This window comes from Typopeltis vanoorti, chromosome 11 (assembly GCF_054136105.1).
Source record: "Typopeltis vanoorti isolate ZY-2024b chromosome 11, IOZ_Tvanoo_1.0, whole genome shotgun sequence".
Classification (NCBI taxonomy): domain Eukaryota; kingdom Metazoa; phylum Arthropoda; class Arachnida; order Uropygi; family Thelyphonidae; genus Typopeltis; species Typopeltis vanoorti.
In genome coordinates, this window is record NC_143559.1 from 68,546,816 (window position 1) to 68,568,800 (window position 21,985).

Sequence of the window (21,985 nt, forward strand, 5' to 3'; positions counted from 1 at the left end):
GATGTGGCCAAATCATAGTCTTATAAAGAGGGATAATACCTTCCTTATCTTTACTTGTTAGTTTGATTTTTAACATCCAAGTAATTTGATGAGCTATTTTACTAACTTTTGCAATATGCCCTCTGAACTTTAACTCTTTGTACACCATTATCCCTAAGTCCCAGCCTTATCAATTTCCTGCAAAGCAAATCACTGATATGATACACCATATGCAACCTTTTGAATAAATATGAATTTATTCAATTGGCTTCCTACCATACCAGTTTTTCTTGATTCTGTTGTCTATTTCCATATTTAATTTACCATCTTCACTAAAAATCGTGCCTAAGTAGCTGAAAAGTTTTACTTGTTCTACAGGTTCTATGATCAAAACACAGTTGACATTTTCAATGATTCTATCTATTTTCATTGTCTTTGTCTTTTTATTGCTGACCTTCATACCATATCTATTACAACAGTTATTCAATTTAGTCAGGGAATCATGCAAACTTGTAGCAGATTTATTTAGAAGTATAACATCATCCGCATAAAGCAAAGAGCTGACATTAACATCTCCAATTCTGATATCATGTTTAATACCACTTTCCTTCATAATGTGATCCATATAAATAATGAATAACAGAGGGGATAATGTACATCCTTGTTTGACACCAGATTTAACATTAAACTATCTTCTGTACTTCCTTCAATTCTAACTGCTGACTTACAACATAAATAAAGACTAAATATTGCTTGATATAATGCCCCATTGACACCATATAACTGTAGCATATCGAATAGCTTCTCTCTTGGCACCTTGTCATATGCCTCTTCCAGATCGACAAAACATAAATACAGATCTTTGTTATATTCCCATGCTTTCTTAACTATTTGTTGTAAAGTGAAGATCTGATCCTGACAGCCTCTATTTGGCCTGAATCCAGCTTGTTCCTGAAGAAGAACCAGCTAGATTCATAGCTTTTGTTCCACAGATCTTCTCAACCGTTTCTCAAGTATACTGGCATAAATCTTGCCCGGAACACTCAGTAGGGAAATACTTCTGTAATTTTCACATTCAGTTTTATTTCCCTTTTTATAAATGGGTACTATCAGAGCTCTACTCCAATCAGCAGGAATTCGTTCCTCTATCCAGGCCTTCTGAACTTTGCATGCAGCCACTATAAGACTTTTATACCACCATATTTCAGCATTTCTGGTTGAATATCATCTACTCCTGCTGCATTTCCATATTTCAAGCCTTTGATGCCGTTTTCTACTTCAAGTATTGATATGTATTCCTGACTGCCTGGTGAGTGTTTTTTACCTCTGTGCTATCACTGCTTGTTTCATTTAGCAATTTTTCGAAGTAATTACTCCATACTTCAAGGATATCTTTTTTCTCCCGTTTTCATATCACCTTTATCATCTCTAACTCCTTTTACAGCACTCTTTCTTCCATTTCTAAGCTTCTTCAACAACCTCCAGAATATCTTACCACCTTCTTGATATTTATTTTCTATGTTCTTGCGAAAGTCCTCCCATGACTTTTGTTAGCAAGTTTTACACAGTGTTTAGCTTTCTTACATTTATCTCTGTATTCTCTAAGAGCACAAGCTGACTTATTTGACAGGAACTTTTGATAATGCTTTCTTCTTTTCCTTCACTGCCTCTCTAACTTCCTGTGTTCACCATGGAGTTCTGATTTTTCTATCCTTGCAGACAACCTCACCAGATGCCTCTCTGGCTGAATCAATCATGGTTTTTTCCAAGGTTTGCCACTGAATCCCCAACGTTTGGTTTCCGTTCTCAAACTTCCATTTTTTCTTCAATAAAATTTGTGTATTTTAGTCTACAGTTCACATATGAGATCTGCTCAACTTTTATTCGCTTTAAAACTTTCTCACATGTCATTCTTTTCAATATGAAATTCAATTTTATCCTGCTCAAGACTAAATAGCGATCACCTCCAATTTCAAATCCTCTGTACACTCTGGTGTCCTGCACCAGGGTAAAAACATCACTATGAACAATAACATAGTCAATGAGACTTTTCTTAATCCTTGCTTTTTATCTCCATGTGAATTGTGCTCATTGTTATGTTGGAACATGGTGTTAGTAATAACCAATCCATGTCCTGAGCAGAAATCCAACAGGTATTTGCCATTATTATTAGCTTTGCTTTTTTTTTTTTTCTCCAAATTTTCCCAAAATATTTTTGTATGTCTGACAATCATTTCCTACTCTGCTATTTAGATCCCTAACAAGGACCAACTTTTCCTTTTTCATTTTGTCATTAGCTTTCTCAAGAGCCTCAAAAAATTCCTCCACTTCTACCTTAGTAGAGCCTTCTGCGGGAACCATAGGCACAAATAAGTCTCAGTGTCAATTCCGCATTCTGATATTTGCTCACATCACTCTACTTGAGACTGCCCGCCATTCAAGAAGATTAGCCTCGTATTTAGTGTTGAATACCATGCCTACTCCTTTTCTTTGATTTTCATTGCCTGAATATAACATTTTGTATTTATTGCTCAGAAAGATTTCACCAGTTTTTGTCTTTTTTGTTTCAGTCACCCCTATTATGTCAATCTGTTACTTATCTAATTCCTCAGCTAGCTCCATTTCTTTGCCATTCAGACTTCTTATATTGATAGTACCGATCTTTAACTCTGGTGATGTTGAGCTAGGGTGTGATTTCAGATTCGCTCCAGTAGCTGACTTTTCGCTGTTTGCCCTGGTTCCCTGGCGAAAAGAACGGGGGGGGGGGGGGGGTCTTGTTTAACCGGTGAAGCCCCAGCCGGCATGAAATATTGTCATGTTGTATCATCATTTTTTATATTGGTTTAAACCAATAAGGATACAATTTAGCCAGCTAAATCCCAAATTGCCAGCCCATCCTCATTCGTTCAGTATCCAGGTTAATACCCAACAGGATACACCACGAGAAGGTGAGGATTGGACATTAGGTCAGAAGCCCTGGTCAGTTCTCTGCATTCCTTTAAAGGCTATGTGGAGGTCTCCTCTCAGTTATACAGCTTTGACTCTTAAGCACCCCTTGAATAAACAACTGAATATTCCCTCTTAAATCTTTCCCTATATCATTGACATACAAATTAAAGAGTAGTGCCCCCAGTAACGAACTCTGAGGTACTTCACTAGTCATCACATTCTCCTAGACTCTTCACCATAAACTACTCTGTGGTGTCATTCCATCAACCATCCCCCTATCCATAATACTAGCCTCATATCCATGCCCATCCTTCAGTTTTTGCAATGTGGTATTCTGTCAAATACAAGGTCAAGCCGTATCATGGTGTAGCCAATACCTTTATCCAATTTTGCTGTCACTTTATTATGAAATGTGAACAAATTACTAAGACAGAACCTATCCTTTACAAAGCTATGGTGCCCAATTTAGAATATTACATCCCTATCCATCCACTGTTGTATTTTACCTTTCACTAACTTTTCCAATACTTTAACAACAACTCCTGATATATTAATTGGTCTGTAGTTTGCTACCTCTGTCTTGGGGCCACCTTTTTTACTATCTATCTTACTATCTGTACTATCTTACCCCTCTTCTACTCCTTTGGGATCCTGCCAGAGATGAGGCTTAGATTGAATAACTTCATCAAAGGCAATGCCAATTCTCTCACATACCACACCTTTGCAAAATGATTACTCAGCAACTCAACTATTTCTTTTGATTCAGTCACCTTAATAACATGAGCATTGTTTAAAGTCATTCTACCATAATCATTTTTACTCTTACTTGCTATGTAATGGAAAAACTTTTTAGGTTTACTTTGGCCTGTTTGGTTAATTCTCCCTCATAGTCTGATTTGGTCTTCTTTCCATAAGTCACCCTTCTGCTTACACTTTGTACTGCTCATAAGTATGCTGATCACTTTTTTCTTTATGCTTTCTCCACAATGTTTTCTTTTTTTGCAGCTCTTGCTTTATATCCCTACTCATCCACTTAATTCCAACTTGGCTTATCCTCCTTACCTTGGGTATGCAGGTCTGATACTGCTAATCTCAAGCAATCTCTGACCACCTGCCAAACACTACTGATATTCTTTCCTTGTAGCTTTTCAAGCCATGACACTATTCCATGATGACTCCTGAGTCTCTTATAATCACCAGCCCTGTAGTTGAACATAAACCCCTTCTTGACAGAGAATTAACACAAAGAAAAGAGTGTCTACCTTGGTTATTGATACATCTTCTGATGCTACTATCAGATCCAACACCCTCAAACTCCTTGTCCCCTCTATAACATGTTGTTTCAGGTAATTATCCATTAGCAACTGTATAAATCCCACTTCCATCTTGCTATGCTCCCTCCAATTGATGTTCCCATAATTAAAGTCTCCCATAACAATTGTTCAGGCTAAACTCATTGTGTTAATCTGCCAATACATGGTATGTACATCTTCTTGTGGACCCCCCCCCCCCACACACACCCAGTCTATAGCAGCACCCAACAACAACATATTTTTTCTTAATTTGTCTCTATCTCCCACCAGACAGCCTTAATCTTCTTTCTTGTATACTTTCTCCAGCCTACATCATCCTTCTACTTTGCCAAATTTCTTCAAGTTGGGATTCATTTCCTTAAACAATTAAACTGCCGCATTAACAGAGGCAATGCTTTTTACTGCAAACACTTTTTTCGGGACTTGGCTTCCACTTCTTGTTCTTCTGCAACTTTCTATAAGGTCTTCATTTGAGTTTTCTTCACAACAAATACTCTGCATTCTTCACTGTCGACATCCAATCCCAACTGTTTAGCTAACAGCACTATCTTTATATCAATCTCTTATAAGGCTTTCTGAAAAACAGTGAATGTATGAACATATATTTTCAATAGCTTCTTCCAAACACCATTCATCTACTTTGTTTTCACTCCATGCTTCCAACATCTACAAGATATATTCCTTCCAAAAGTCTTTAACGGTTTTCTCACCTTCAATATTTGCAAAAGTCTCAGCAAATAAATTTCTTAAATAATATAATTATTTAAGATAATTATTATAGACAGCAATAAAATACTGGTCCATGGGCTGCAGTGAGGTTCTTCAGTGAACATTTTAGTGGGATGATCATCATATTCATGATGGCATCTCACCAAATGCAGTTCAAAGGGAAACAATCACCATTTCATTCTGATGAACTGGCATTGTAAGTGGTCGTGTAAATTGCATACATTGTAAGATGAGGACCAACTATATACAAATATTATTCAACAGAAAATGAAAGAATCAGAAAACAAGAACAAAATCTTAGAGACTACATTGCAGACTCTAAAGAAAACACTGATTCGACCAAGGAGACATGGTGAAGCTGTTTTCAAGGATAGAAAAATGAGAACTTTATGGTAGAACAGATTAAAATTTAAAGAACTATGCAGTCTTGAAAAAGAAGAAATAATCAAAAATTCATGCCAAGTAAATCAACAGGCAGAGAAGGAATATAAAGAAAAAATTAAGCAGTATTTGTGTCAGGGTAGCAAAAAAGTGACTGCAGGACTTTGATAACAATACAGAATATAAATATCACAAAAGTTGCTGGATAAAAGAGTACTGTAAAAGGAATCACAGGTAATAAGATATTCTGGATTCTGAATACTTGTAAAAATTAAAAAAAATACGCAAAGAAAGAGAGTAATAAAATTATCCGAGATAGAAAAAAGTTGTCAGAAAACTGAAACATGGAAAGAGAATTAAGATATTTAGACAGAAATGATAAAATATGGTATATTTTTACATTGGTTACAGTGCATAATTCAGAAGTTTTGGTATTATTTTGGGTGGGTTGGGGAACATTTTCATTCTTTGTTCCAATTTTTTTTTTTTGTTTTTGTTATATTTATATTTTTCATATGTTTACATTTTTTTGTTCATTTTATGGAAGATTTTTTTGTAACCACATTATCAGAAGGTTGAAGTGCAGATGGAGTGGAACTCTCTCATAGTACACATCTATAAAAATGTGAAATAAAACTTAATTTGAGAATTACAAGGGAATTTTCTTATGGAGTGTTCCAATCAAGATTTATGTAAGCATACTCAAGAAAAGGCTAAAAAATGTGGATAGGAAACTTTAAGAACAATATTCAGGCCAAACAGAGGTTGTTGGGATCAGATTTTCAATTTAAGACAAATAAGTACAAATATCATGAGAACCCAACAAGGATCTGTATTTGAGTTTTGCTGATTTGGAAAAAGACATACAACAAGGCGCCATGGGAAAAGCTTTTCAAAATATCGCATGGGGCAAATGAAACATTATACAACACCATTATACAACACAATAGATAGTTTATATTTAATATGCAAGTCAGTAATCAAAAACGCAGTACAAGAAAATCACTAGATACAAAATCAATTGTAAGGCAAGGATGCACGCTATCTTCTTTCTAATTATCTTCTATATGAAATACATTATGAAAGAAAGGTACATCAAAACTGGAGATAATTTAACTTAACTCTTTATTTTATGCAGATTATGTTATACTCCTAAATAAATACCATACAAGATCTCAGGATTTCAAAGCTAAACTGAATATATGCTATAATAAGTTTGGCATGAAAAGCAGAAAAAAAAAAAAAAAGGCTATGAAAATGTAGACACATGGAAAACATCAGTTGTATCCTTAATGGGAAACCTATAGAATGAAAAATATATTTTAGCTATTTAGGCACAATTTGGAAGGTACATGGAAAATTAAAATATGGAAAGAGACAACAGAATAAACGAAACTAGTATGACAGAAGTGAACTGAAAAAATTTATGTGGAATAAGAGAAAAATCAGTGAAACACTTGAACTAGCTATATACAAGATAGTGTTCAACCAATTTAGAAAGGTGCCAGAGAGAGGATTCACAAAGGTGGTTATGGTCTTTGGAATGTGGGGTATGAGGACAGATTAAGAGAATGTAAACTGCAAAGCCTTGTGAAAAAGGAGGAGGAGGGATATGATTGAGACATATAAACTAGTTGGAGTTTGTTATCAGTTTGACATGGAAGAGAGTGGTAGAACAAGAAGCAATCCCTGGAAATTGTATAAGGAGTGTGTGAGCAGAGAAGAGAGGAGCAGGTTCTTTACATGGAGAGTGGTTGGTAAGTGGAATGCATTGCCTCAGTGTGTTGTGAATGTAGACACATTGAATCAGTTTAGGGCACAGTTGAATGAACTTTGTGTGTGTGATAGTGTAAACCTCCCACAATGAGTCTGACTCCATGGAGGTCAGATGTTAATAATAATAATCATAAATTATGAATGATCAAAAACCAGAGACCAGAGAAGTGAAAAATTTGAGAAAAAAATTAGGAGTGATCAGATAACATTAATGGCAGATATTCATATGAAAAATGAAGATATTCAAGAATAAAAATGAAGGTTTTTAAAAAAAAAATCATGCTTACAGTAATAATAGATGCTATGAGCTAAGTTCAAGAATGCATGATTGAGCCAATCTAAAGTAATATGTCTTTAAAACAGAATAGAAAAAGGAAAGGTTAACAAAACAACTGTTTGGTACAGGATGACTATGTTTTAGGTTTCAGAGTGTTACAGAAGACCACAATATAATATCTAACAACACTGGAGACCTGACAGTTAAGACCACTTTGTACGAAAGTTATGAATCGCAAGTTAGTAATAATGTCAACTTTTCATGTAGTACAATCGCAGTATCCTGATCACAATCCTTGAGGATACACATTAGGAATTTGATTATCGTAATGCAGTATGTTGCTTTAATTTTAAGATGTGTTTCTTTACCAACTAATGATTACTTAAAAGGATACATAAAAGTCTGAAAACACCATGATACTGTTGTAATAAGCAGCCTTGAAGCTCCTTGCATACGCAGTAATGAGAATTCAAGCTGTTGTCTAGATGGTAAGATATTTCCTGCTGAGGACTGTGCACTAGAGATGTAAAACAAATGTAAAGTTTAAAAAAACAAAAATCATGCTTACAATAATAATAGATGTTATGAGCTAAGTAATGAATTCATTAGATTCAGAGAAACCCAAAATCTTTGACATCAAGCATGGGAATATCATTAACTTAAGAAGCAGCAATCCAGGCAAAATTAAGTAGGCATTTCATAACGAAGATGAAAAGCCAAACGGCTTTTTTTTTTCTTTTTTGCGAAGTTAATTACATTAAGGGGATAAATATCCCTTATTATTTTACAGCCAGTATGCGAAACTCTAAGATCGAAAACTACGATCTAAGAGTTTCATGCTGACGAACTGTCGGCAAATCCAAGTGTAAGTGACCACCTGGTAGTACCACACCAAGGCAACTCGAAGCAAAGGTGGAGCAAGCTCCCTCACTATCCTTGATATTTTCTCATAATGTAAAAACACACAGCTCCTAGGAGTGACCACCTATCAGGTGGTCATTTAGGCTTGGATTCGCCGATAGTTCGTTGCCACGAAACTCTTAGATCATAGTTTTCGATCTTAGAGTTTCACATACTGGTTATAAAATAATAAGGGATTTTTATTCCCTTAATGTAAGTAGGCATTTGTTGAAAAATAATATTCCTGGTAGTACCACAAATTGTTAGAGATAATCCCTATACAGGATACAGGCTGCCATAGGTGAGGGAAAAGAAACATGAAGTGTGCTGAAATAAGCTCATCCCCTGCTGGATTTTCCATATCATTCGGTTCGTTCCCTGGGTGTGCCACGATGGATGATCGCCTTTCTTCAAATTTCCTTATCTATGCCAGAATATCTCAAGATTCTATTCTTTCTCCTATTCATTCATAACCTTATATTACTTATCTCAAATGATATTCATAGTTCTGTCAATGACAGTATTTTCCATTCCTCTTTTTCATATGAAATTGATAAGTTGTCTTCGCTGATGCCATCTACATAATCTCCTGTCTTATTTTGTGCAAAGAAGACCATGCGTACCTCTCCTCAGTTTGGGTATACTTACCCAGATCTAGTGAGCTCGATATTCCTCTGTGAACTAAATTACACTTCCAGCCCCTCTTGACATAAATATAGTACATCACACCCATAGTCTCTTCCAACTCTTAAAAAAAAACCAAAAACAGATGTCCTTTTCCACTAAACAACCCATAACACTGTATAAATTCCAATGTATAAATACAGCCTGCTATTTGGGGAGGGGGGGGTACCATAGGTGCCAGGGGGGAGCTATGCCTCCCTAGTTATTCTATATTTTTACTTATTTAGTCTACATTTTCATCATGTATAATAATCAATGTATAAGCCTATGCTTCAGAATAACTTTCATCCATGGAGATTCAAAGCATGCAAGGTCATGTAAATTGTAAGTTCAGTAAGTTGAAAGTGACATTTTTTTGAGACAACTAAACAAGCTAGAGATAATAAAGCCATCCACATTTATGTAAAATTAAAACACCAGTTTCACTTGAACAAGGTGCTCCACATTTACAAGTGCAATATCTTTGCCCTGTGATTGGAAAAACAATTAGTATGATGTGCATTGCTTACTGATACTAATGAATCTATTCTTACGCTGCAAGAGGAATTCTCTGCATTATGAATGCCAAACTCTGGATGATCCTTTCAGACATCTCCAATGCATCAGCTGACAAGGAATTCAAAACAATAAAAAGTCAGCATGTCAAGGAGTTCACCAACCTAGTGAAAAATTTTCCAAAGCCTCCAGGACTGCCTGAAAATGTGGTTAACCTGTCCTCTGCTACCCTCGAAGCAGATGCCATCAATGCACTGCATCATTGCCAGAATCATGTCAACAGTGCCTAGATATGCTGATTGAATTTTAACAGTATAGATGCAAGCACAGATTGATAAAAAAATAACTATTTATTGACTTAATTGCTAATATTTCGCTGGTATTCTAGCCAGAATCTTTAGAGCACACAAACAAAGTTTGTTATAGTAGCAAGACAACCACCATCCAGTATGACAATGGGACTAGTATGAGCAATTGTAGCATGCACGCATGCTACAATTGCTCATAGTCTTTGTGTAGCATGCAACACAAAGACTAAAGTCCTAATTAGGTACCATCTAAGTTGGGAAAAAAAAAAAAGAGAGAGAGAGAGAGAAAGCAGGTATTCATTTAGTCTTAGGATGATTGTCTCCCAAATCTTTGGTAGATTTATACAACCATACTTGTTGAGGTTTGGAGTATGTTTCAAGGCTTCTGTGCAGCACTTTTGTTTTTTTCCAATCTATCCTGTATGCAGGGGTATCCAAAGCATGGTCTACTAGACCCGACTTGCCATAGCAAAGTGCCAAATATATTTTTTGTGTTCACTGAGGCAGATGCCCACAGTTCTTCCTGTCTGTTCTTAGTAGGCTCGATGACACGAACAGGGCACTTCATAGATTCCTGGATGTGATAAAGGAGAGAATCTGTCCTTAGGTGAACGGATGAGAGTTGTCAATTTTGCACAAGGTTTAAATACAGTGCTTAGTTGGTGTTTAGGTGTTTGTTAAGCACTCTAGATATCTTTTCAGATGTGCCTTAAATGTATGGGATGGTGACAGTTTTGTTGTAGTCTTCTGCGGTAGACAGTGGGGGGGGGGGGATTTCTGGGGAGCAATTAGTATTTTATCTATCTTATCCATTGGCATCACCTCACTATCTTAATAGTGAGGTTATATCAATGGTGAGTTTTGATATCACCTTACTATTCACAAATGTACCATTAACTGAATTTAGTAACCTTTAAATTACTAAATTCACAATTTCTCCCTAATATATTTCAACTATTGAAATTCACAGTACAATTATTTTACATGGAAAGGGAAAATATACAAACAATTAGATGGGACAGGTATGGGGATCCCCCCCCCCCTTAGCCAACTTCTACTTAGAACATCTGGAAAAGCTAGATATCAATACAGCCACTCTCAAACCTAGTTTCTGGCTGCTATGTTGATGATGTGTTTGCTATTTGGCCACATGTCCCAGACATATTGAATACATTTTTAGTGCATCTAAATAGCCAGCACCCAAAACATCCACTTTACAATGGAACTAGAAGCTAATGACTGTCTGCCCTTCCTGGACACACTAACAAATGTCTTCCAGAAGGTTCCTTATCATTTTCAGTTTATAGAAAACCCACACACACACACACACAGGAAGATATTTACACAAACAATCACACCATCACCCATCTCAACAATATAGTATTCTAAAAACAGTAACCCACAGAGCTAGAGTTTAGAATTTGTTCCAATGACATTGCTCTCACTGCTGAACTTTCTCACCTACGTCACACCTTCCTGACTAATGGCTATAATCCCCAAAGATAGATAAAATACTAAATGCTCCCCAGAAATCCCCTCCCATTGTCTACCACAGAAGACTACAACAAAACTGTCACCATCTCATACATTAAAGGCACATCTCAAAAGATATCTAGAGTGCTTAATAAACACCAACTAAGCACTGTATTTAAACCTCGTGTGAAATTTGCAACTCTCATCCATTCACCTAAGGGCAGATTCTCTCCTTTATCACATCCAGGAATCTATGAAGTGCCCTGTTCATGTCATCGAGCCTACTATGAAAAGACAGGAAGAACTGTGGACATCTGCCTCAGTGAACACAAAAATTATATTTGGCACTTTCGCTATGGCAAGTCGGGTCTAGCAGACCATGCTTTGGATACTCCCCGCACACAGGATCGATTGGGAAAAAAAAAAGTGCTGCATAGAAGCTTTTACAAGTCAGAGAGGTTGTTCCTGGAATCAACAGAAGCCTTGAAACATACTTCAAACCTCAACAAGTATGGCTGTATAAATCTACCAAAGATTTGGGAGACAATCATCCTAAGACCAAATTAATACCTTTTTTTTTTCCCAACTTAGATGGTGCCTAATTAGGACTTCAGTCTTTGTGTTGCACACTACAACTGCTCATGCTAGTCCCATTGTTATACCGGATTGTGGTTGTCTCGCTACTGCTGTAACAAACTTTGTGTGCTCTGAAGATGCTAGCTAGAATACCAGCAAAATATCAGCAATTATGTCAATAAATAATTATTTTCTTATCAATCTATGTTCGCATCTACATCTTAAAATTCAATCAACATGTACGATGAACACATAAGCCTTTCCACACGTTAGTGGCCAGATATGTACCAACTAAGGATTTCATGATGTAAATCCTTAAAATGAATACCCAACCTTTCCTCCAGTGAGGCCTACAATATAAGATCAAACATAGCCAACATGCTATTGCAGATGAAATCTTCCAAAAGTAACCTACCCAACAGAGAATATAAAGCTCTACTAAATCTCAAAAATAAATAAATAAAATAATAATCCTGAAAATGGATAATTAGGGCAATGAAACTGTAATTCTAAACTACTCTGGATCACATTAAAAAAATGACTACCCTTCTTAGAGACTAATCTACCTACTGCCTATAAACCCAACTAACACATAGATCACAACTATCCATAGACTCCTAGAAAATGCTACCTCTTTCCTGTACAGTTGAAATGATCAACAAACTTAAGCCCTACAATTCCAACTGTCTACCCTAATATATGGACTTCCTGAAATTCATAGAATACAGAATGTACCAACATCCATCTGTAGATACCATAGACTCACTCACCTACAAACTAGCCAAATATTTAACCAAAGTGCTCTCTCATATCATTATATGAGAGAGCGCCTTCACATATAAGTGCACATATATATGTGAAGAGGCAATAACTCTTCACATATAATAAACCCACAGCCTGCTTTAAGTCCAGTATACAACACCTCGCCCTCCTCAACTAAGACTTAAAGGTCAGTTTCAACATCTCTTTATTTACAAACATTTCACTTACAGACATCTTAGTTCCAATTAAAGCAGAATTTTCTCCTGATATCTGAGCCCTATTTCAGTTCATCATGAACTTGGGCTATTTCATTTGGTAAGGGAAATTCTACAAACAAACAAAGAGTAGCCATGGACTCTGCTCTTTGGAAAACCGTTTTCATGTAGACATTCAAAAAGAGTGCCTTAAACTTCCCACTCCACAAACATACTAACTGCCTACACTATGTAGATGATGTGGTCGCTATTTGGCCACACGACCAGGACATTCTAAACAGTTTCTCTCCTCCCATTTGAACAGCCAACATTCAATGATCCAATTTTTGATAAAAAGAAAGTAACAACAGTTGCACTTCCTAGATATTCTAGTTCCACGACAGATGGTTCTTTGGCTTTTCACCATCTGCAGAAAACAAATGCACAGGTAAACACATTGATCAACAGTCACATCACCTGCCTCCCTGCACTCCAAACAGTAATCACTCCATACTTCGAGGATATCTTTTTCTCCAGTTTTCATGTCACCTTTATCATCTCTAACTCCTTTTATAGCACTCTTCCCTACATTTCTAAGCTTCTTCAACAACCTCCAGAATATTTTGCCACCTTCTTGATATTTATTTTCTATGTTCTTGCAAAAGTCCTCCCATGACTTTTGTTTAGCTAGTTTTACACACTGTTTAGCTTTCTTACATTTGTCTCTGTATTCTCTAAGAGCACAAGCTGACTTATTTGACAGGAACTTTTGATACGCTTTCTTCTTTTCCTTCACTGCCTCTTTTACTTCCTGTGTTCACCATGGAGTTCTGATTTTTCTATCCTTACAGACAACCACCCCACATGCCTCTCTGGCTGAATCAATCAAGGTTTGCAACTGAATCTCCAAGGTTTGGTTCCTGTTCTCAAACTCTTTCATTTTTTCTTCAATAATCTTTGTGTATTTTAGTCTACAGTTCACATCTGAGAGCTGCTCAACTTTTATTCGCTTTAAAACTTTCTTACATGTTATTCTTTTCAATATGAAATTCAATTTCATCCTGCTCAAGACTAAATAGTGATCATTTCCAATTTCAAATCCTCTGTACTCTGGTGTCCTGCACCAAGGAGAAAACATCACTATCAACAATAATATAGTCAATGAAACTTTTCTTATTCCTTGCCTCTTCTCTCCATGTGAATTTGTGCACATTTTTATGTTGGAACATGGTGTTAGTAATAACCAGTCCATGTCTTGAACAGAAATCCAACAGGTATTTGCCATTATTATTAGCTTTGCTCTTTTCTCCAAATTTTCCCAAAATATTCTGGATATCTGACAATCATTTCCTACTCTGCTTTTTAGATCCCCAACAAAGACCAACTTTTCCCTTTTCATTGTGTCAGCTGCTTTCTCTAAATCCTCAAAAAATTCATTCCTCCACTTCTACCTTAGTAGAACCTTCTGCGTGACCATAGGCACAAATAAGTCTCATTGTCCAGTTCCCCATTCTGATATTTGCCCACATCACTCTACTTGAGACTGCCTGCCATTCAAGATTAGTCTAGTATTTAGTGTTGAATACAATGGCTACTCCTTCTTTTCCTTGGTTGTCATTGCCTGAATATAACATTTTGTATTTATTGCTCAGAAAGATCTCACCAGTTTTTGTCTTTTTTGTTTCAGTCACCCCTATTCTATCGATCTGGTACTTATCTAATTCCTCAGCTAGCTCCATTTCTTTGGCATTCAGGCTTCTTATGTTGATAGTACCAATCTTTAACTCTGGTGATGTTGAGTTGGGGTGTGTTTTGAGATTTGTTCCAGTAGCTGACTTTTCGCTGTTCATCCTGTTTCCCTGGTGAAAACAATGGGGCCTTGTTTAACCGGGCAACGCCCCAGCCGGCATGAAATTTTGTCATGTTGTACCATCATTTTGTATTTTGATTTAAGCCGATAAGAATACAATTTGGTCAGCTAAATCCCAAATTTCCAGCCCATCCTCGTTCGTTCAGTATCCAGGTAGATACCCAACAGGGTGCACCACGAGAAGGTGAGGATTGGACATTAGGTCAGAAGCCCTTCTCTGCATTCCTTTAAAGGCTATGTGGAGGTCTCCTCTCAGTTATATAGCTTTGACCCATCTTTATCATGTGTATTAAAACTGAAAATTTTCGCTGCTTTCTTTTTTTTTATATATATTTTTTTAACATCACTTGTTTTTTAATTTCCCTCTCTACATTAGAATTGTTCCAATTAAAGTATATTTGCAACAAGTTTATAGGCATGAAGAGTAATGTGAAATATTGTTTACTTTGTTTACACTTTTTATGTAACAATATTATAGTTAAATGTAGTATTATGGTAACCCACTAAAGCAGCTGAGGTAATGTCAAAGAGTAGCAAGTTTGGAGGGTGACAAAAACTGAAACCCTCAAAAAAGTAATAAGTGGATATACTTTCATTTCTTATTTGAAATATTTAAATTATTTTACAATCAATATAATATAAACACTCTGAACAAAATGGTATTATGATGCCTGTGTACTTATTACTTTTGTCAATGGCTAATGACAACATATTCAGAAAGAAGGTTCTTATAGACCACTTGCATTGTTTTGTAATCCTTTTTTTATTAAGTTTATATTTTTGTTTAATTATTAGAACTATACTGTGTTCATATTCTTACTGTAAAATTTACATTTCATAATTTTAAATATTAAAATAAATTGTATCTCAACCATAAAAATGCCCTTTTTTTATAATATATATCATAGAATTTAGAGGACACAAAATATTGCTTACATACAAGCAGTATATGTCCAATAATGTTAATGGTAATACTATTCTGATCTTAGCATGATAAAGTTTTCATCTGAAAATAAAATCTGCCAACATTCCATTTTCAAAGATGCTACTTTGTGTATAAATCATGCTATTTTAAAAAGCAATTGAAAAAGAACAAGTGACTTGACTCATTTGCTCCCCCCCTGCAAATGTGTTTATGTCTCCTCTTTGTAAAAGCTTATATTTTGTGTTGCATGTAAAAGAAGTTATGTATATTCATAAGAAGTTATGTATAACTGAGCCTTCATATCTATGTGCATATGTGTGTGTTGATTGCCATTCTCTTTTATTTATTTTCAAGATTTTGATATGAATCTAAACCACTAGTGACACCATTAAGTAAAAAAACTTGACAATGCAAGCCAGCGACAATGAGTGTCCCTATAGAAAGTATATAAAAGGAATAAGATGTAATTTCTATGTAATAAACATCCACAGCATCATTAACAGTGATATAATTTTTTGAAAATCATTTTTTGAACTGAACAAATTCATCATCATAAAATTCCTGATATGTATCCTCAAGGGGTGTACAGGATAAGATAGTACTACATGAAAAACTTGCATCATTACTAACTTCCTATCTACAATTTTCCCCCAAACCAACCAATCAATCTGTTACCTGTCAAGACTCCAACATTATCAGATCTTACATTTCTGTCTTCTAAGGCAGTTTTTACTGTATCAATCCAACTACATTTTCATCATCATCATCTGGATCTTTTTCCTGCCAACCTACCAGAGAACACTTGTTTTGTTACTCTTTCCTCTCCCATTCTGTTTAAGTGACCATACCATCTGAGATTAGCTCTGCTAACACATTCTTGGATATGCCAAGTTCTTTTCTAACATCCTCGTTTTTAATATGATATTGCCACTGATGCCATTTATTTGTTCATGGCATCAGTGGAATTCTTTCTCAGGACTCACACATCTGTGGCCTCCAGTCTTTGGTCAAGTGTTATATTTCATTTTATTTCTAACCCAGCTCTCAGATCCATAAGTTAAAATTGGTTTGAACACTGTCTTGTATACAACTAATTTAGTGTTTTGACTAATTCCTCTCTTATTCCATATAAATTTATTCAGCTGACTTCCTACCATACTAGCTTTGATGATTCTGTTGTCTATAAACATATTACATTACGCATTAGTGAAGATGGTGAATTAAATTTAATTCACCATCTTCACTAAAAACTGTGCCTAGGTTGTACAACTAAAACATAGAACAACTATGTTTTAGTTGTTCTATAGATTCTTCATTTACAATGCAGTTGATATTTTCAATGCTTCTGCCCATTTTCATTGTCTTGATTTTGTTATTGCTGACATTCATGCCAAATCTATTACAGCAGTTATTCAATTTAGTCAGGGAATCTTGCAGACTTGTACCAGATTTATTTAAAAGTATAACATCATCTACATAAAATAAAGGGCAAGATTAACATCTTTAATTCTGATATCAGGTTTAATACCACTTTCCTTCATAATGTGATCCATATAGATAATGAATAACAAAGGGGATAATGTGCATCCTTGTCTGACACCAGATTTAACATCAAACTATCTTCCTATAAACTGTTGACTTACAGCTCAAATAAAGACTAAATACTGTTTGATATAATGCCCCATCGACACCATATAACCGTAGCATTTTGAATAGCTTTTCTCTTGGCACCATGTCATATGCCTTTTCCAGATCTACAAAACTTAAACACAGATCTTTGTTATATTCCCATGACTTCTCAACTATTTGTTGAGAAGTGAAAATCTGATCTTGATAGTCTCTATTTGGCCTGAATCCTACTTGATCTTCACCAAGCTTTTCTTCCACAATTCCTCTCAACCATTTCATGAGTGTACTTGTATAAATCTTACCAGGAATACTCAGTAGAGAAATATTTCTGTAATTGTCACCTTCAGTTTTATTTCCCTTTTTATATATGGGTACTATCAGATCTCTACTCCAATCATCTGGAATTCGTCCCTCTGTCCAGACCTTCTGAAGTATACAGTTCAGCCACTGTAAGACTTTTACACCTCCATACTTTAGCATTTCTGGTCAAATATCATTTGACTGCCTTTCCACATTTCAGGCTTTTGATTGCTTTTTTCCTCCTTCACGGATGGATATGTATTCCTGATTGCATGCTTGTTTCATTTAGCAATTTTTCAAAGTAATTGCTTTATACATCAAGGATATCTTTTTCTGCAGTTTTCATGTCACCTTTATCATCTCTAACTCCTTTTATGGCACTCTTTCCTCCATTCTTAAGCTTCTTCAACAACCTTCAGAATATTTTGCCACCTTCTTGATATTTATTTTCTATATTCTTGCCAAAGTCCTCCCATGACTTTTGTTTAGCTAGTTTTACACAGTGTTTAGCATTCTTGCATTTGTCTCTATATTCTCTAAGAGCACAAGCTGACTTATTTGACAGGAACTTTTGGTATGCTTTCTTCTTTTCCTTCACTACCTCTTTAACTTCCTGTGTCCACCAAGGTGTTCTGATTTTTCTATTCTTGCAGACAACTTCACCACATGCCTCTCTGGCTGAATCAATCAATGTTTTCTTCAGGGTGCTTGCCACTGAATATCCAAGGTTTCTGTTCTCAAACTCTTTCATTTTTTCTAATATTTGTGTATTTTAGTCTACAGTTTACATCTGAGAGCTTCTCAACTTTTATTTGCTTTAAAACTTTCTTATGTTCTTCTTTTTAGTATGAAATTCAATTTTATCCTGCTCAAGACTAAATGGTGATCACTTCTAATTTCAAATCCTTTGTACATTCTAGCATCCTGAACCAGTGAGAAAACATCACTATCAACAATAACATACTCAATGAGACTTTTCTTGTTCCTTGCATCTTCTCTCTATTTGAATTTGTGAACATTTTCATGTTGGAACATTGTGTTAGTAATAACTAGTCCATGTCCTGAACAGAAATCCAACAGGTATTTGCCATTATTAGCTTTGCTCTTTTCTCCAAATTTTTTTTTTCCAAAATATTTTTGTATGTCTGAGAATCATTTCTTACTCTGCTATTTAGATCCCCAACAAGGACCAACTTTTTCTTTTTCATTATGTCAGTTGCTTTCTCTAAAGCTTCAAAAAATTAATCTTCTTCTACCTTTGTAGAACTTTCTGTTGGACTGTAAAAATAATCATAATTAAAATTCTGAATATTTTTACGTATTGTTTATGTTAGTATGTTTATTAGTTTTGTTTTCATAACACGCATTGTCGGCACTTGCGATGTGCCCGTTATGGAAATTGTTTTGTTAAAAGTGATATGTAAAGCAGTTAAAAATGTATGTACTTACCAGATTTGAATAACTGTGTTACTTTAAACAAATTTTATTGTAATTTAAAATTATCAAAAGTTGTGTTTTATGAGGACATTCTCTTATCGCTAACGGAGACAAAGTGTCAGCCATTATACAGTACTTAGTTTCTCGCTTGACATGGAGTGCGCATGCTCGCTGAGAGGTTTGATGTGTGATTGACAGCTGACAAGGAAAGTGTTCGGTGTTTCGGAGTAACGGCTGTAAACAAGAGAGCGTTCGGAAGGAATTTAGAACACAGGCCGGCAGATATTTAGGTTCGAAGGAACTTAAGTTTTTTAAGTGACAGTTGAAGGAAAATTAATAGTATATTCCGAAAAAGGAATTGTGGAACTATTAAGCTTTAATGTGGAATAAGTATGTGGATAAATAAAAGGGAAATATTGCTATAAATAATTTTAAAAGGAATATTGGAGGAAACACTAATTGAAAGATTTATAGTAGATTCCGAAAAGGGAATCGTAGAACTGTAAGTTTTTTTTATTGGAAGAGTTAAGACTGTCAATAAGCATTTAGTGAATAAAAGAAGAATTTGCTATTTACGTTCTAAAGGAATGTTCGAGAAAATTCTGATTAGGAAATTCCATCTGGATAAGGACGCCAGATCTGACTATTATTTCTACTAAAAAGAGACAGAATTAAGTCAGGAAGATTTTTATGTGTGCTACATGAGTGATGAAAAAGGATCCTGTAAAATGAAGAATAGAGTCATATATCTTCTGAAAAGGGCCTTGACAGAGAAAGAAACTGGCTATGAACATTTTGTCATTTTTAAAACAAAGTGTTTAGTCTTAAGTGTAAGTTTATTTTAAAAAGGCCTTGGATCCAATTAATTTGTAGTTATAGTTATGTAATATTGTTTGAAGTGTGTATATATATATATATATATATAGTTTTAGTTTTATTAAATGTGTTTATTTTGTATTTGATCTTGAGTCAGTGTTTAATTGGATTCTGAAAGAAAGAGTTAAGATCATTGCACCAATTGGAGTAAACCCTTGTGCACATAATAAAATATAGGTACACTCGGAATAAAAAAATAATTGTTAGAAACAGAGATCATCTCTATGGTAGGATATAAAATTCCACCAATTATAAACAGGACCATAGGCATAACTAAGTCTCACTGTCCAGTTTCTCATTCTTATATCTGCCCACATCACTACTTGATGTTGCCTGCCATCCAAGAAGATTATCCTCATATTTAGTTTTGAATACTATAGCTACTGAACAAATTTAATTTCACAATTTGTTTTTGTTGGAACTTCCTGTCTGCTTTCTAGAAGTATCTCTTCAATCTCAAAGCATTAGTCTCACATTCTTCCACTGGTTTATCAAAAATGGTTGCAAAAATTATTCAGATGCAATGTACACATTCTTGAATACACAGGAGAAAAAAAAAATTCATTTGTGTAATTGTACTATTATTCGCTAGATCTTCACAATATTTTTTTTAACACCAATTTCACTGAAGTTTCATAAAAAAAAGGTAAGACGTAACTACCTGGATGACCAGTGCAAAAAGATCACTTAGCAACTGAACTATTTCCTCTGATTCTGTCACTTTCCTACTATCAGCACCAAATCTTTCCATAATCATTCTTTCTCTTCTACTTAGCTAATTTTCTCTCAAAATCTGATTTACACTTCCTTACCATACTAGTTACCCTTCTTGCTTGTGCTTTATATTGCTCATGGGCATGCTGATCACCATACTGTTTATATTCCTTTCATAATGCTTTCTTTTTCTGCAGCTCCTTCTTTATATTGCTAGTCATTCACTTACTCCCTACTTGGTTTATCTTGCTGATCCTGAGCATGCACTCTGATACTTCCTAACTCACACAATCTTTGGCCACTTCCCATGCACTAATGCCATTCATTCCATGTAGTTTCTTATGCCATGGCACTACTCCAAGTTACCTCTTAACTTTGTCATAATCACCAGCTTTGTAGTGCCACATAACTCTTTCTTGACTGAATTTTCCACATGTTGAGAAACCTTCCAGGACAAGAATGCATGGTCACTTTCCCTGACTGCTACTGCAGTTATAGATAGATCCGATGCTATTATGAGATCCAACACTCTTAAACACCTGGTCACTTCTATCACATGCTAAGTGCACTTCTATGTCATAGAATGTCACTGGATTACAAGTGCAATTATGTCTGTCTAATTCAATATCCTTGTGTAATTTAATATCATCCCTAAAACTGTCAGCAAGTATGTCATGATTGATAAATATATATATACAGGTAGGTATTCAAAAATCCGGCAACCTCCAGACCTGAAGGGTACCAGATTTTTGAAAATGCCGGATTTCAGGTTATATATGCTGTATATTTTAAACAGAAAATGACTACCTGTACAGTCCTCTAATGAAAGAAAATTAAACATTAAATGAAATGCTGATGAAATTTTAATGTTCACCAACTAAATATAATGGTTCTACAGAATTTTAGTTCAACTGAATAAAACAGTTCCTCAGAATTTTAATTAATAAAAAGTTAATGGCAGTGGATTATCAAGTGTTGACACCATAGCTATTTTCTCAAATATATTGTGCAGTGTCTGCTGCTTCATATATTTGGGTCTTTCTCTAACAAGTTTATCTTGGAGCAAGTAAACATTCATGATTTCTTGTTCACTTACAAAACTTCATTGTTGTAATCCAGCCAGCAGTTCAGTTGGCAACGTAATTAACCTGTCAATAGAGATTCTTTCTCTCACATCTTCCTCATTTTCGTCACTGCTTTCATCTTCATCACTACCTGTAGAGGCATTTCTCTCCAAATTTTAACCATATCTACAATTTCAAAATCAGTGTAATCATGAACTGTAGGCACATTATCATCGACATTCATCCATTCCGTTAAAACATCTTCATTTATCCTTGATGAAAGCTCCTTGACATCAGGATTAGTTACATCTTTAACATAAGCAAGAAGTTGCTGTATAAGCTGCTTTTCTTTGGGAACCCTAAACCCTGCAATA

General features: G+C 35.2%; 1 protein-coding gene across 1 annotated transcript in view; it reads right to left on the bottom strand.

Moving 5' to 3' along the window:
- LOC150101696 (uncharacterized) overlaps positions 1 to 21,985 on the bottom strand; it is a 208,981-nt gene that overhangs the window by 176,452 nt on the left and 10,544 nt on the right. Inside the window, exon 4 of the mRNA XM_090400154.1 lies at positions 7,799 to 7,921. Within this exon, the coding sequence (XP_090256280.1) occupies positions 7,799 to 7,921 (123 nt within the window). The remainder of the gene's footprint in view (positions 1 to 7,798; positions 7,922 to 21,985) is intronic.